The 15,898-nt window shown below is 43.7% G+C and overlaps 1 protein-coding gene across 1 annotated transcript in view; it reads right to left on the bottom strand.

Moving 5' to 3' along the window:
• cadm2a (cell adhesion molecule 2a) overlaps window positions 1–9,712 on the bottom strand; it is a gene marked incomplete at both ends in the record, with an annotated part of 630,124 nt that extends 620,412 nt beyond the window's left edge. The window contains one exon of the mRNA XM_083635206.1: window positions 9,652–9,712. Within this exon, the coding sequence (XP_083491332.1) occupies window positions 9,652–9,712 (61 nt within the window). The remainder of the gene's footprint in view (window positions 1–9,651) is intronic.
• Window positions 9,713–15,898: the final 6,186 nt, after the last annotated feature.

Below are 15,898 nucleotides of genomic sequence, written 5' to 3'. Positions count from 1 at the left end.
ACACAACGCTGTGCTACAGTATGTGCTGCAAGTTGTGCAGACTCTCCAGTCAGCATCAGTGTGACAAGCAGAGTGACTCACAGTGCTTTCTTTAGTAAAGTAATGCAGTCAGTCACTACTCCATATCAAAACAAGAGATGAGGCTGAGGGCGGCTCCACTCCTCGTTGTTTATATAGTGAGATGCCGCCGACTCTCTCTGCTGACTGCAGTTTCATTTTGATGCTTTGTTTCACAGATGTATACATGTTGGGGATGATGTCTACAGCAGCGGTCTACATTCAGATGTTTGCGTCGCACCATAACGTAGTTCATGTTCAGGTACCTTCAGGAGCCTTTTGAAGCCTTCATTTTTCACAACGGAATACGGGCGTATATCCTTGCATACGAAAGTTGCTATAGCCTCGGTTAGTTCACGCCAGGAGAGTTGCAACATCTCCATTCACTCCAATGGACCCGTTTTTAGCGTGAGCCCTTTAACAATGCAAGGCATCATGGGTAATTAGGGATGTCGAAAATCATAATTTTTCTTGACCGACAACCGACACTCATTAGCCGACAACTGTCGGTTAACCGAGAAGATTAAAATGCGCTATTTTACTGTCTGTGCCCCATTAAACCATTAGGCTACCAAATGCTTGTTTTTTTTTCAGTAGAAAGCATTTATTTTTACATCTACAAGCAGAAAAAAACACATTAACAAAACGAGAAGACAAGTTGAACCTTCCAGCCATCTAAACAAAAACATTCCTCCGATAGGCTATACTGCTCGCATTGCATATTAAGTGCACGTCAATTGACACGCAGCCGCCCCGTGAAGTAGTGTTTGAGCGGACGACAGCCCAGGCTGCAGGGCGCACTGACAAAGTGCGCAGCATCACTACAGTATCTTCTCTTTTAGCAATTGTCTCACTAATCCCACAGTGGTTTACCTGCTTTTGAGATCTGCAAAAAATAGTTTGCTTCTGTCTCACCCGTTCGCTCTCTCTCTTCACACACGCGGCGAGGGCTGTGCTCTCTGTGCCTGGCAGGGCTCCACAACATTATAAAAACGAGTCCGCACTCCGCACGCAGTCTCTTGTGAAACAATTTATCCGAACTGCCATGTGTTGGACAGTAACGTTAACGTTAATTGATACTTTTCAATCGTCAATTCGACCGCTTCATGTCATTTTTGTAACACGGTAAAAACTACTGTTTCATCATTGAGTGCGAGCGTATGCATGCGTGTGCATGATGAACATGCACTGCAGAGAGGGAGGGAGAGAGTTGCCAGCCGCAGCAAGCACGCCACGCACACGCACATGCAAGATGTGTGTCCCGGCCGTTTAGACCGAATGAGACAGTAAAGAAAAAGTAGGCTAATGACAGCACACACTGAGTTAACAAAACTATAGAACATGTATGAGCTGATTGTTTCGCTGGGTGTGTTAATCATTCTGAAATGGTCACAGAGCACATCTGAGCTGTGTGCTCAGACATGAGCAGCAGAGGGGCGGGGCAGTCAGTGCGCTCACTTCACTGTGACTCTGTGGCTGCAGCAGGTGTTCAGCTGTGTGTGTGCTTCGCTGCGGAATGCGTTTGATCAGACATCGGGTAGATAAAATCAACATTAACCATGTGTTTATTTCCAAATCTAGCTTGATTAATACTTGCCCCATCGTTTAATATACTTATGTTACATTGCTGACCACGAAGGAGGGGGGGAATCGCCACATTGGCAACACTGTTATATGCAAATTAACATGGAAATTGACCGTTTAACCGACATGCTTAACCGACCAAAGACGTTCTCGACATCCCTATGGGTAATTGCTACTTACTGTGGCTAATGTTAGCGGCTATATATATATAACTTTTAACCATTTCGAGTAACACTGTTTCCATACGGATCACCAGCGTTAGTTAGTTGTGTAGCCTATAACGTGGCTATATTCATAACGTTCTCTATCCGATACACTGAAAATACTGCCTGTCATACAAAAAATAGAAAGAGGGGTTGGAGGCGTGCCATATCATAATCATCTGTCGATGATTTGATTTGACCGTTTTGGGCACGAACGTTGGCGTTGGCCAATCCTGGCGTGTTCCGCCCCCAAATCGAGTGTGTTCTGGCTCAAAGCGAGTGGGCTCTGGGACAACCAGCCTCTCTGAGGCACGCGCCAGCTACGCTAACTTTAGAAGCATTGCAGTAAATACAATATTCCTGGAATGCGAGTTTAACTAAACAGTTACATGTCCTCTGCATTCTACATCAAATGAAGACATTACTGTTTGTTTTATTTTGTATGTTACATACTTATTGGCCAAGGTAGTTAGTTTATGGGCTAGGAATTCTGCCAGGGTACAAGGGACTATAGGCGGCCATCAGAGTTTTCAAATCAAGTAGAATACCGTTTTGCCAGAAATCTGGGGGAGTTAGTCCCCCTTTAACTTAATATGTCTTTCCTGCTAACAAATGTCTTGTCCAATGTTTTCCCATGCATATGATTTGGTGGCGGAAGAGCGGCACAGTGCGGCATATGGTTCATATGGTTCGCTTATGGATTCCATTCCATTCCAGTTCCTGGCGGTTGTAAATACATCACTCTCGTCTGCTGCCACTATGCAAACTGCAGAGGGTGCACGACGTTCAGTTCACCTTCACACCTACACAGAAACTCACAGAAAAGTACATCCTCTTCATTTTCACACATAACAACAGGAAGATGATTTGTTTGTTTGTTTTCTTTGATACATCTGGACTTGAATGCCACTCATTACTGAATGACGACGTGATATCGGGTTTGTTTACAAAATGTCTGAATTGGAACTATTCTGAAAGGTAAGTGTTGTACTTAACTAGTACTGTCTGCTACGGCACATTGCAGCAGCATCCTGAATAGGCACAAATTCTGATGCTCTTTAACTTATGTGAGATCTGCATGCTCAAAATAGAAGAAGAAGAATGATTATAAAATCGGGTGTATCAGTACAGTACACCAGATTTTATAATCATAGTCAAAATAATAGTTGGCCCTAGAACATGTAGCCTACCATGATGATGATGATGATGACAACTGTTTTCATGGCTCTTATATAAGTCTGTGTGAAAAAGCATTTCCAGATACAGCTCCTTTGCTCCCTTATATTCTCAACATACCGTAGATACCAATCTTCACAAGGATTACACAAATTATCATGTAGCCTAATTATGATAGCCTACAGTACTTTGTGATAGGCCACTCCCTCAAGCTCATTAGGGCAACCATATTGTGCATCTGCCTGCTTATTTATTATGTTGTTACCTTTATCATTAACTCATTGTGTGCCAGCCACTTTTGGAGAACGGACGCTCCCAGTGCCAGAGTTTCAGAGCGTTTTCAGTGATTTCTCGAGGCCCACAGAATATTGTGTGATATTACTATGTAAACACCGAACACGCCCAAAGAACGATGAGACTCTCTTCTATCATCAGCAAAAAAAAAATTATTGATATCATTTTTCGTTCTTTAGTTATCAGGCAGAGAAGATAGGTTGATTTCACTATGATATTTACAAAGAAAGCCTTCACTCCTACAACCTCGAACTGAAAAGGTTGAGACAATCGTTCTTTTCCGAGATAATTAACAAAAATGTGAACAATGCACGCACTCTATTTGCCACAGTTGATAGACTGACTAATCCGCCTCTCTGTGTAGCACCTGAATTCCTCTCTACTGTCAAATGTAATGAGTTTGCTGCCTTTTTTACGGATAAAATTATTAATATCAGGCAGGCTATTAGTGGCTCCACATCAAGAAATGCTGTGACATCATCCTACCCGCAGATCCCTAGTTCGATAAATTTGTCCCAGTTCAGCGTTATCGACCACGACATCTTAGAGGAAACTGTGCAAGGCCTTAAATCATCTTCGTGCTGTCTCGATACCCTTCCAACAAGCTTTTTTAAAAGCGTTTATAACTGTCTGTCTTCGGACCTATTGCAAATAGTTAATAGATCCCTTGTGACCGGCACTTTTCCTGAGTCCCTGAAAACTGCAGTTATTAAACCCCTACTAAAAAAGCGTAGCCTTGATGCATCGGTAATCAGTAACTACAGACCAATATCTAATCTCCCCTTTATAGCCAAAATAATTGAAAAGGTTGTTTACCTACAACTCAATAGATTCCTAACCTCAAATGATCTCCTAGATAAACTCCAATCAGGCTTTCGCCCCCATCACAGCACTGAAACCGCGCTTACTAAAGTCATAAATGACATCAGAATGAACACAGACTCAGGCAAAAATTCGATTCTAGTGCTACTGGATCTTAGCGCTGCATTTGACACTGTTGACCACTCAATTTTATTGGACAGACTGGAAAACTGGGTTGGGCTATCGGGTACGGTCTTCCAGTGGTTCAAGTCCTATCTTCATGACAGGAAGTACTTCGTCTCCATTGGCAATTACACATCTGACCTAACTAGGATGACCTGTGGGGTGCCTCAAGGATCCATTATGGGGCCCGTTCTCTTCAACCTTTATATGCTCCCTCTAGGCCTAATTATGCAAAAAAACAAAGTAGCCTATCATAACTATGCAGATGACACTCAGTTGTATATAACTCTTTCCTCAGCTGACTATGCCCCCATAGAATCATTGTGCCAGTGCATTGATCAAATAAATAACTGGATGTGCCAGAATTTCCTACAGCTAAACAAAGACAAAACTGAGGTGATCGTGTTTGGCCCCAAAGAACAAAGGCTTAAAATCACTGCACACCTTGAGTCTCGATCCCTGAAGCCTAAGGATCAAGTCAAAAATCTTGGAGTTATTATTGATTCCGATCTCAACTTTAACTCCCACATTAAGTCAATTAGAAAATCTGCTTTTTATCATCTTAAAAATATAGCAAGAATTAGAGGATACATGTCCAGACAGGATCTAGAAAAACTAATTCACGCCTTCATTTATAGTAGGTTAGACTACTGCAATAGCCTTTTTTCTGGTCTCTCCAAAAAAGAACTTAGGCAACTTCAACTCATTCAGAATGCTGCTGCTAGAGTTCTAACGAAGACTAAGAAAGCTGATCATATCACTCCAGTTCTTAAGTCCTTACACTGGTTGCCAGTGTGTCAGAGAATAGATTTTAAAATACTGTTATTAGTCTATAAATCACTTAATGGCCTAGGCCCAAAATACATAGCTGAATTGCTCCCACGCTACGAACCGTCTAGAACTCTTAGGTCAACAGGGTCCAGCTTATTAACTGTCCCTAGGATCAAATCAAATCACGGGAAGGCTGCATTTACCCACTATGCTTCTGCTAGCTGGAACAAATTGCCTGAAGACCTCAGATCTGCCCCAACCTTACTTACTTTTAAAAATAGACTAAAGACTTTTATGTTTACCGTCGCTTTTAACTGCTGACAGCTACTATGCAAACCCAATGAGTAAGTTAGCTCTTTCTGCAACTGCCGCGCCTGTTGCCTATTGCACTTTTTATACTCTTTTTTTTAAGTTTTGTTGTGATGCTTTTAAATGTCCGTTTTACTCTCTTCTTTTCTTTTCTTTTCCTGTCAACCATTTTATGTGAAGCACTTTGAATTGCCACTGTGTATGAAATGTGCTATACAAATAAACTTGACTTGACTTGACTTGACTTGATTTCAGCAAAAACAGACGTTTCCATCTAGAAGCTGAGATATTGAGCCTTTTGTGAAATGAAGCATTTCAAGCAAATCACTGACTCTGAAGCTAATATTTTCTGACCTGAAACATCTGAACAGTAATTTCCTTCAATAAAACAGCACCCCCACCCCCCTCAACTCCAAACTCCTCCTCCGTGGGAGTGTCTCTGGTGGCTCTGCTCGCTCTGCTGGCTGCTGCGTGTGTCAGGCGAGTCTCTGCTGCCTGCTATGGCAGGCTCTGCTGCCTGCGGATCCACGTTCGGATGGCGGCCGCTCGTCTGGGGAGTCTGGATGCTGAGTTCGTCTGCGTTTCTGGGGTTTCGGTTGTGAGCTGGGATGAAGCTGCGTCCGATTATAGGCTTTCTGCTGCGCGTTTCAAAGTGCGCTGCACCCAGTCTATTTTCGGAGCGCTCAGCCTTGTGCGCCGGCTCCCAGCACGACACTGAAAAGCCAAACCATTCTCATGAGAATGGTTTGGCTTTGGTTTTATTTTCTGGCGGCTAATCGTGTGGAGAAACTATGCAGCAGAGACAGAGGGGCTCATTTGTGGGAGCGGATTGGCTGCTGTTCGCAGCTATCGTTAACTCCAGCCAGAGCAATCTGTGCCGCTCTGGCTCATGCATCGGTTTCTCTTTCATCACGGGGCTTTTTCTGCTGTTTTTCCTCAACTTTCTCAAATCTGGAGAGCACTGTCGCCACTTAATGGGTCCATAAAATAGGTTATACACCTTCAATAGCTACAATATTTTTACAGGAGATGCAGGAGGCTTTGATCCACGTCCCACCGTAAAAAAACGCATTTGACGCCGATCGACGCCATTGGCACTCTACGTTACTATTCGCTTTGACGCCGATCGACGTCATTGGCACTCAATGAGTTGAATGTACCAACTTTGGCAAGCATAGGTCAAGAATTGGAGGGGGGGCTTGGGAAATACCTGCCATTGTAAAAACTAAAAATAGTAGAAAATCCATCTCTTTGGGGGCTTTGATAGCCCAATGTATCAATATAAATCAACATTTGCTTATGTACACCTGGTTTTGTAATGGGAGACGTGGCGTGTGTGAGTTATGTTTTTTTTTTTACTGTTCCATGTTGATGGTTCATTTTAAGGCCGTCTTCATGGGTCATTGATTAGTTTTGCTTCACCGCACTGCTAATCATCATGCATTTGGCTTCCTGACTATCTTAAATGGTATGGCAGAGTTCACCGCATGCATCCTAAAACTCCATCGATCGATGTACTGATGCAACATATCAAACATATCAGGTTTGTTTATAAAATGTGCGCATGCACATGCGCACACACACCCTCCACACACATGCACAAACCTCTCTCTCTCTCTCTCTCTCTCTCTCTCTCTCTCTCTCTCTCTCTCTCTCTCTCTCTCTCTCTCTCTCTCTCTCTCTCTCTCTCTCTCTCTCTCTCTCTCTCTCTCTCTCTCACACAATAAACACATTACATCTCCGCTGAGGTGGGACGTAACAAAATGTATAATGTAGATTTTGGTCTTTACTGTTGTCTGTTTTTTCTTTATATCAAGTCATTAGTCAAAAGAATCAGATGGAACTGAGCACTTTATGAATTAGAAATATTTAGGCTATAACACATTAAATGTGCCACAAAATCCCATGGGTGGCGTGATGAGTCATTTTCTTTCCTGACATTTCATTGAATTTGACTTGCTTTATTCAGTCTCTTTTCCTCGTGCTATGATGTCTACTTCAGTGCACGTGAAGAGCAGAAGCACTGAACCATTTAACAAATACACACGCAAGCGCAGGCGCACAATCTCCACTGTGACCTTGACCCCCCAAAGTCACGCTACTCCCCCCTTGCCGCTCCATCTGCAGCTGAAACACCAGTCCCACTTCACCAGCTGAATATGAACCTATTCATATTCAAGCAGCCGCCCCCTAAACCTATTTCCATAAGCTTCACGGGAAATGTCCAGTGAGTTGGGCTAAAAATCCATATCATATCACAGGGCAACAGCAAATATCGTCTACTGAAGATGATCAGAATATCAACATGAACGTATTCCGCTCTTAGGCTATTACTGGGAACATGGACGTACAGTAGCTTTGATTTCAAAGGTGGAGGGGACACAATTTGTACAGGCCCACATTCTCCTGCCCAAGGCGGCGTCCATTTAAAAAAATGTTTTCTATAATATGTAATATCACATTTTAAATTAACATTAAGATTAGACTGTTGTGATGTCATTATTCCATTTTAACCATCAAATTGGCTCCTTTTCTCATTCGGGTAAATATAGAGACAGTCCGCATGTCTGGGAACGCCCACAAAATGCTAAACGGCTGGCGCGCGAGTGGGGTAAAACCGCCGATATATCTCATGGGCTGACTCACCAAAAGACGGTGCTGCGGCTCTAAACTACAGGTTTGGGGATTCTAGAGCAGAACACAAGACGTCTGCTCAGATGTGCGTTTACTGCGGTGGTTAAATCCCCGATTGTGTCTGCCTGGGCTGGGCTATCAGCTAAATTCTAACTTTGCTGAATGGATAGAACGGGGGAATTTACCCCACCCTGACCCCGCCCCCAGGCTAACCCAGCGTCTATTGTGGGCGTTCCTAGAGCCTGTATGGGCGTTCCCAGAAATGCGGACTGTCTCTATTGTATATTTATATTTAGAGCTTGTTGTCAATGATTTGTGCTGTTATGGTTCTTAGTTTAGTGACTCACTTCTACACTGCTGCCACTTAGTAAGAGATGTGATTGGGTCAGCCCAGACACCGAGGGGGAGAGCTGGGCCTAGTAAGAGATGTGATTGGGCCAGCCCAGACACCGAGGGGGAGAGCTGGGCCTAGTAAGAGATGTGATTGGGCCAGCCCAGACACCGAGGGGGAGAGCTGGGCCTAGTAAGAGATGTGATTGGGCCAGCCCAGACACAGAGAGGGAGAGCTGGGCCTAGTAAGAGATGTGATTGGGCCAGCCCAGACACCGAGGGGGAGAGCTGGGCCTAGTAAGAGATGTGATTGGGCCAGCCCAGACACCGAGGGGGAGAGCTGGGCCTAGTAAGAGATGTGATTGGGCCAGCCCAGACACCGAGGGGGAGAGCTGGGCCTAGTAAGAGATGTGATTGGGCCAGCCCAGACACCGAGGGGGAGAGCTGGGCCTAGTAAGAGATGTGATTGAGCCGGCCCAGTGTCACTCAGTATACTACTACTGGGCCGGTCGCTGGAAGATGGGGCGGCCGCATGGTCCTAGTGCATGCCGTTTCCGTTTTTTAACATAACTTTTGTGTTTTGACTTCAAAAAGTGCAGGGGTCCAATTCTGCCTTCTATGTCCCTGACTGGGAAATGTAGGCTAATGTAGAATCAATCAATGGAGAACCCTTTGATCCGATGTTTAACCAGTCCAAAGTAGGCCTATTCATAATGGAGCACACATTATATGCCGGAGTTGGTGCGACTATCAGACCCCAAAGATGCTTGTTACTTACTGTGGGCTTTTTTACACTGCCCGACTCCCGTGATGATCAGATCAGCAGCATCAAACAAGTCGGTGCGTAAAACGCTGCCCGTGACTCATCCAAGTGCTGCAAAAACAGCCGTGGGGTTGGTTTTATAGAGAGGTGTGGCTCATAGCAGCGAACGCACATGAAGCGCGCTGGTGAACGCAGGAGACGCACGCGTCTAGTCATACAATTATGTAGCCTATAGGATCTCCCCCATTCCTCCACATGAACACGCAGAGACCCCCCTCCCCCCACACACACACACACACACACACACACCTGTGCATGAGAGGGAGAAAGCTTACAGAGGGCTGTGCCCCAAAACCCATGCGTAACCGCGCGTTCCGCCCCTCTCTCCATCGTGACCTACTGTTGGCCTGCAACACGCGCATCGTGCGCACACACACACACGCACGCACACACACAACCGCACACACGCACACACACACACACACACACACACACACACACACACACACACACACACACGGCACTCCGTGACCGTCCCGCGCTCACCTTTCAGAAGGATCCCATAGATAGTGCAGAGGGTGAAAATCAGATGACGCTTGAGAATCATCCTGCCCTGGCTTCTCTCTCTGTCTTTGCTCTTGTCTTCCTCACTTAATGTCTCCTCTCCGTGAGCTCCTCGGTGGACCTCGAACCGGTTCAGTCAGCAGCTATCCAGGTGGACTCTTGGGAGTGCGTCTTTTGTGGTGCGTCCTGTGGCGGTACAAGGGCTCAACAACACCAGCGACTTCACGACCCCCGGGCCGCCGCGCGGACTATATTATTGCTTTTGACAAACGCTAATTTTCTCGCTCCTAAAAAAAAAAGCCACTTCTTCTTCTTGCTCGGGTGTGGTAATGTCTGTCTGCAGCCTCAGTTCAGTTGACGGGACTGTGCACAGCAGCAGTGAGCCTCGAGGAATGAATGACAACAGACGTCCTCCGCTAACAACAAGGTAGATGCTGCTCGCTGCCTGCTGCTGCTGCACTCCGCTCCGCTCTACCTCCACTCGGTGCGTCTGTCTGCTATGGTGCACAGACGTCCACACACAGCGCAGCCTGGAACACGAGTGTGGATTGTTTGAGTCCCGCCCCATACAGCTTTGACAGACGTGAGAGACGAACCAATCACAAGGCCCCGATAAGCTGAATTGCGGGGAAGGGGGAGGGGCAAGTAGCCAGCCCCAGCGAGACACTGCAAAAAAATATCCAGCCAAACCATTTGACAAGAATTTTGGACTTTAAATACACACTTTTTGTTTTGTTTTAAAGCAAACCGATCAAGTGTTTCACTTGTGTTTCTCTTGTTTAGAGAATGTTCTTGAATCACTTTCTTTGATTGAGAGGTCTGCCTGCCTCAAGTCACCTTGTTTCAATATAGCCTACAGTACTGACATTTGTTTCTGTAGATTAGAATTAGAATTTCTGAAACAACTACAACTGCATCACAAACAAATGCAATTGTCTTATCCCAGTGGTGGATTTTTTTTTGACTTGTTTTAATAAAAGTATGATTTTTAAGACTGAATATGAGACTAACTGGTTTGAAGATAGGCTACAGTAGACTTGATTTGCAGTGCAGATGTAGCATGGGCACAGAATTCAAAACAGACAAGTCATGCAGACATGCGTCTTGGTATGAGTTGCATCCTGATCCTGTCATATGTGCTGTTGGGTCTAATTGTTTAATTGTTTAATTATGGATCCCCATTAATCTACACCAAAGGTGAGACTACTCTTCCTGGAGTCCAAACACGTAAAATACAAACATAAAAAAATCCAAAAGCATTGGAGTAAAAACAACACAACAAAAATAAATAAAAACAAACAAAAACAAAAACAAGTGAGTCAAGGCTCACTCAATATTCATGCCAATCAAATATTAACAGTATCAACTCTTCTCATAAACAAAAATAAATTTATCGGTCTTCCCGAGTAATTGCACCAGCAAAAACACTTATCCTGACCTTATTTTTACCATACTCACCTGAAACCATCATATTATAATTGAAATACTTGATTACAATATATAATACATAATACATACCGTAATACAAATTCCTTCCATGTTGCACAATTTTTAACTTTTTTTTTAACATAAATTTGTTCCTTACCATAGTTATATTTCTCTGTATTTTATTCATTTTTGACTTTTATTCAGTCATTTATGATAGGAGGTGCTTCATCATTGCATGCTGCTCTGTTTGATGGTGGTGGTGATGTAGGCTGGAGTGACCTGCTGCAGAACAAGTGGAGACATGATTGAATTGAAGTGGATGGGAGTGAGGTGGGATGGGATAGGGGAGAGCATCTGGAGCCCTTTGATGAATCTGTTAAGGTTATGGGACTCTGAGATGATGGAGCAGGTTCTACAATACAGGGATTTGTGTGAGAGTAGCGTGGGCAGAGTGTGGAGGAGGAAGTTATATACAGTCTGTGGCTAAGGTGTGTGATGTTTGTTTGTGGTTTGTGATGTTGATTTGGACGCCTGCTCCATCCGCTGCTCCATAATATCCTGTTCAGTGACTGAGAGCCTGCAGGGATGGACTGTGCTTTTGGCACTGGACTTCATCCTGCAAAGCAAGCTGACTCACCATCAAAGTCTACGACCACAACAGTGCTACTAATTTCACATAACGGAATCTCAAATGTTACAAGACTGTTCTCATGAAGGACCTTGTGCAGCCTACAACTGAGGACTTCTCAGTTAAAGAAATGAGTATGAAGATTTTTCTGGAATATGGTGGTACATTAAGGGGTCTTTTTACTTTTGTTTAATTGTAAAGAAAAGCTCCCGCACACTGTCTCACGTTCTTAGGAGAAAATTTATTGGATATTATACGTTTTGGTCACTAGGACCTTCATCAGTATTATGGGCGACATCGCCTTCCATCTATATATACATATAGGGGATGCCCCCATGAACCAATCATCCAATCACATCAAAGGACCTTACCTGGTTGAGCACCATGAGGTGGTTACATTGGGTGCTCAATCAGGGAAAAATTTGAATATATGTGCACTAGAATTAAAACATAGACAGTGCCCAATACATCACAAGTACATCATCCATATTCAAGGTTATAAATAAAAATAATGTAAATATAAGAAAATACGGGACAATATAAGATAAACGGTAACATACTAAAATAGGCTATATGCTTTCTGTTTTGTAAGACCAGTAGGTCTACCAATCTGGACAGATGGTCTAATTTTTAACATAAGCATTTCAATATACACAAAAAAAAGCCATATTATAGCATTACATTCAATAAAATGTCCTAATTTAATCCCTTAGGAGACAGCGTCTGAAGTGTAAAAATCCAGTACGCTTCCCTTCTCTTCAAAATCAGGTCATGGTCTCCACCCCTAGGTGGCATTAGAACCTTCTCTATGCCACAAAAACGGAGGGAGGCCGATGCTCAAAATTGTAAACTGCACTACACCCTCCCAACCACTGAGCCGATACATCCGGCGCTGTGGAGCACCTAAAAACTTCGGCACTGGCATGTGAAAAAGGGCTCGTTGTTGGTAAGTACGCACTATTTGGGAGTGCCAGGGCACCCACATCTTGGATAACAACATTGTCTCGGAGGTGGGTACAGTTTTATTGTGATTGATAACATGTATATCGCATGCAGCCATTTAGCCGACGTTGCAGTGGATATAGGGGCCGCGCATCCGAGAAGGAAGAATGACTGATGCGTCTCGCGTTGAGGCTATAGACTCAATGTGTGTTTCCAACAACGTAAAAGCTACAATGATGTGTATACCGGACCTGAACCACAAGATTTTACACACTTTTCCAGACATTTCAAATCTCCAAAACTTCAAGACTTGGTAATTATCAAATTCATTTGTAATACTTTTTACTGCCATTTCGGTTCTTATATAACACAGTTGTCATTATTAGAATGCTGTATTTTAATGATCCAATTAAAAAAAACATTTAATAATAAAGGCTGCACAATATCGATGTATTCTGCTGGCGCCTGGGGTCCAGACCTCAGTCTTGCTGCTGTGGAAGACATTGAGAGACCACTCATTAGTTGAAGTGCATCACATGCAGCAACAACAAAAACAGTCATTATTATTTTCGGTTATGGGGGTTTCAACTACAACAAAAAACAGCAGGAAAAGCAAAGAGCACTAAGGAGGTCTTGTGGCACATGTGTGTTATCCTTGCTGATAAGCAAAGATTTTATGCTTTTTCTTTTAATTGATGATGGCCTGATGAAAGATGATCAGAACTGTAATCTCTATAGAAGTGAACAATTCACTCAGAAACATGGGCTGTACTTATAATCAAGTGGGGTGACAAGTTTCATATAGTTTCTTACCAGCAACATGACAAACAATTGTGTTAGTATAAGACCACCATCAAACACAGACATTGCCAACATAATACATCTGGATATTTGAGCATTGTTTACTGGTGATTGGCTAATGTTAGCCGATGTAAAAAATAATAACTTGGCACAAATCTTACATCCAAGAGCTGTTTCATCGGGAGCAGGGCCGGCCCTAGCCATCTGGGGGCCCTAAGCAGGATATAGATCAGGGGCCCCCTCCCAGGGGCGGGGGTTTGGGGGCATCCGCGCTGGAAGTACTTTTAAGTAGGGGGTGCTGTAAGGAGGGGAATCTCGGTGCTGCCCGCTAGGGCAGCGCCGAAGAAAATTTGACGTTTTTGGACTTTTAGCCATATTTAGAAGAATATTTAAAACAAACAAACATGACAATGACGCTCGTTTGTAGCCCTATCAGTGTCAAGCAAGCGTGTAGAACCCAGCAGCCATAGGGGTTGCCAGGTCAGTTAAACCAGGGGTTCCCAACCTTTTTTGTGCCAAGGACCGGTAGATACATGCAGGACCGGTTGTCAATTTTAATGGTTTTAGTTACATATATATTTACTCACCAGGTGGCGACAAAAGGTAAATATCAGCCTTTTGTGTTGTATGTAGCCTACAGTATTTATGTTTTTGTTTAAACTACAAACATAAATAAACGTCAACCTATGTTTTAACTACCACACACAGCCTATAATATTATAGCCTATGTTTATTAAAAAAAAAAAAAAAAAAAAAATTTTTTTTTTTTTTGGGGGGGCCCCCCCAACTCCCGGGGCCCTAGGCAGCCGCTTGGTTCGCATTATGGGCGGGCCGGCCCTGATCGGGAGGGCTTTCTTCCTCTGTGGCGTATAGTGTGGTGGTCTCTCTCTCTCAGTCTCAGTCTTACGGTCTCTCTCTACACTACAGTAACTAGGAAAGGATAGATTAACATGGTTATTATCTAACATTATTTTCATCTCTCAATCACTCCACTTGCCTGTAAAGTTACCTGGCATAGCATCAATAGAGTCTCGAGTCTCGACTCAGCCTTCATTTGGAATGAAGGCTCAGTCTCGTGATGAGACTACTAGCATTACTTAGGGGCCTTTTACACGACACAATAGCGTTTCACACCTTCTCCCTGTTTACATGAGCGCTGTTGAATTTTTAAAACGCCGTAATGTACATGCCAGGTCGCTAGGTGGCAGTGTGATCACCTTATTCTTTGCCCATACAAGGACGCTTCTGCATGACGTCATTTCGTAATCGTCTTTCCGGTTTTAAACACGGAAGTACGCCTACCGCAGTCATTTAGACTTGCCAAAAAGCCGTTTTCAAGCTAAAAAAACCCCCAAACTGTTTTAAAGTTTTAACACGTTCACTGCCAATGACGTGTTAATACGTAAAAAAAAAAATCCAACGGTTGACTGCCAATGACGTGGTAATACGTCAAAAAAAAGATTATTTTTTTTTTGACGGTGGGATGTGCATCTAACCCTTTTACATCTTCTATATAAATATGGGAGCCACCGAACGTGTACAACCCATTCCACCGACCCACTAAGTGGCGACAGTGCTCTCCAGACTAGAAAAAGCACAGCCAAAACTGCAGGGGAACGCGCGATGAAACCATTCTCTACTGTAAAATGGATTGGCGAAAACGCTTTCGTTTTCGCGCTGGTTGCTGGCGGTGGGGGATTGCAAATTTGCATAATAGATTATGGGTGCAACACACTTTGAAACACGCAGCATAAATAAGACCAGAATCGCAAAAGCTTCATCAAAGCTCTCAACCCGAAACCCCAAGAAACGAGCGAGCCCATCCAGACTTGCCCAAAGAGCGGCCGCCAGCAGACAGGAGCAGCAGCAGCAGCAACTCGCTTGTGACACGCCCGCTGCAGCCAAGAAGAACACACACGGAGGGAGGAGTTTGAAAGAGAGGGGGGTTTCCTGCTGTTATGGAGGAAATTACTGTTCAAAACTATTGTTTTGATGTCTGACGTCTTACTGATGCCAAAAATGAATGGTTAAAGTGACTGTTCTATCGAATTTCACAAAAAGCTATTTATCTCAGCTTAAATTTTCAGACGCTGAAACCATGCTGTATTCAAGTGCTAATGCCTACATAACTACTAACTCTACAAACTAACTCTTTTAGACAGAGAAAGCACACATTCTATTAGTTCTTTTGAGATATTTTGTGTTCACAAAATCTTAGCAGAAAAGAATCCCGGGTCTTGAAAGATGAGCCAGAATCCTCAAAAAAACCCTCTGGCAGAAGCTACCTACAGTAAAAAAAAAACGGCTGGCAGTGAATGTGTTAATATTTGTCGGGTGAGAACGTAACATATATATGATCAGTTTATCAGAATAACGCCTATTGGAAATCTTTAACTCATTGAGTGCCATGGACGTCCTTCGACGTCCAAT

This window comes from Poromitra crassiceps (genome assembly GCF_964638095.1).
Source record: "Poromitra crassiceps genome assembly, chromosome: 1".
NCBI lineage: Eukaryota > Metazoa > Chordata > Actinopteri > Beryciformes > Melamphaidae > Poromitra > Poromitra crassiceps.
The sequence above is the reverse complement of the archived record's forward strand: the minus strand, read 5'-3'. Positions and strand labels throughout refer to the sequence as shown.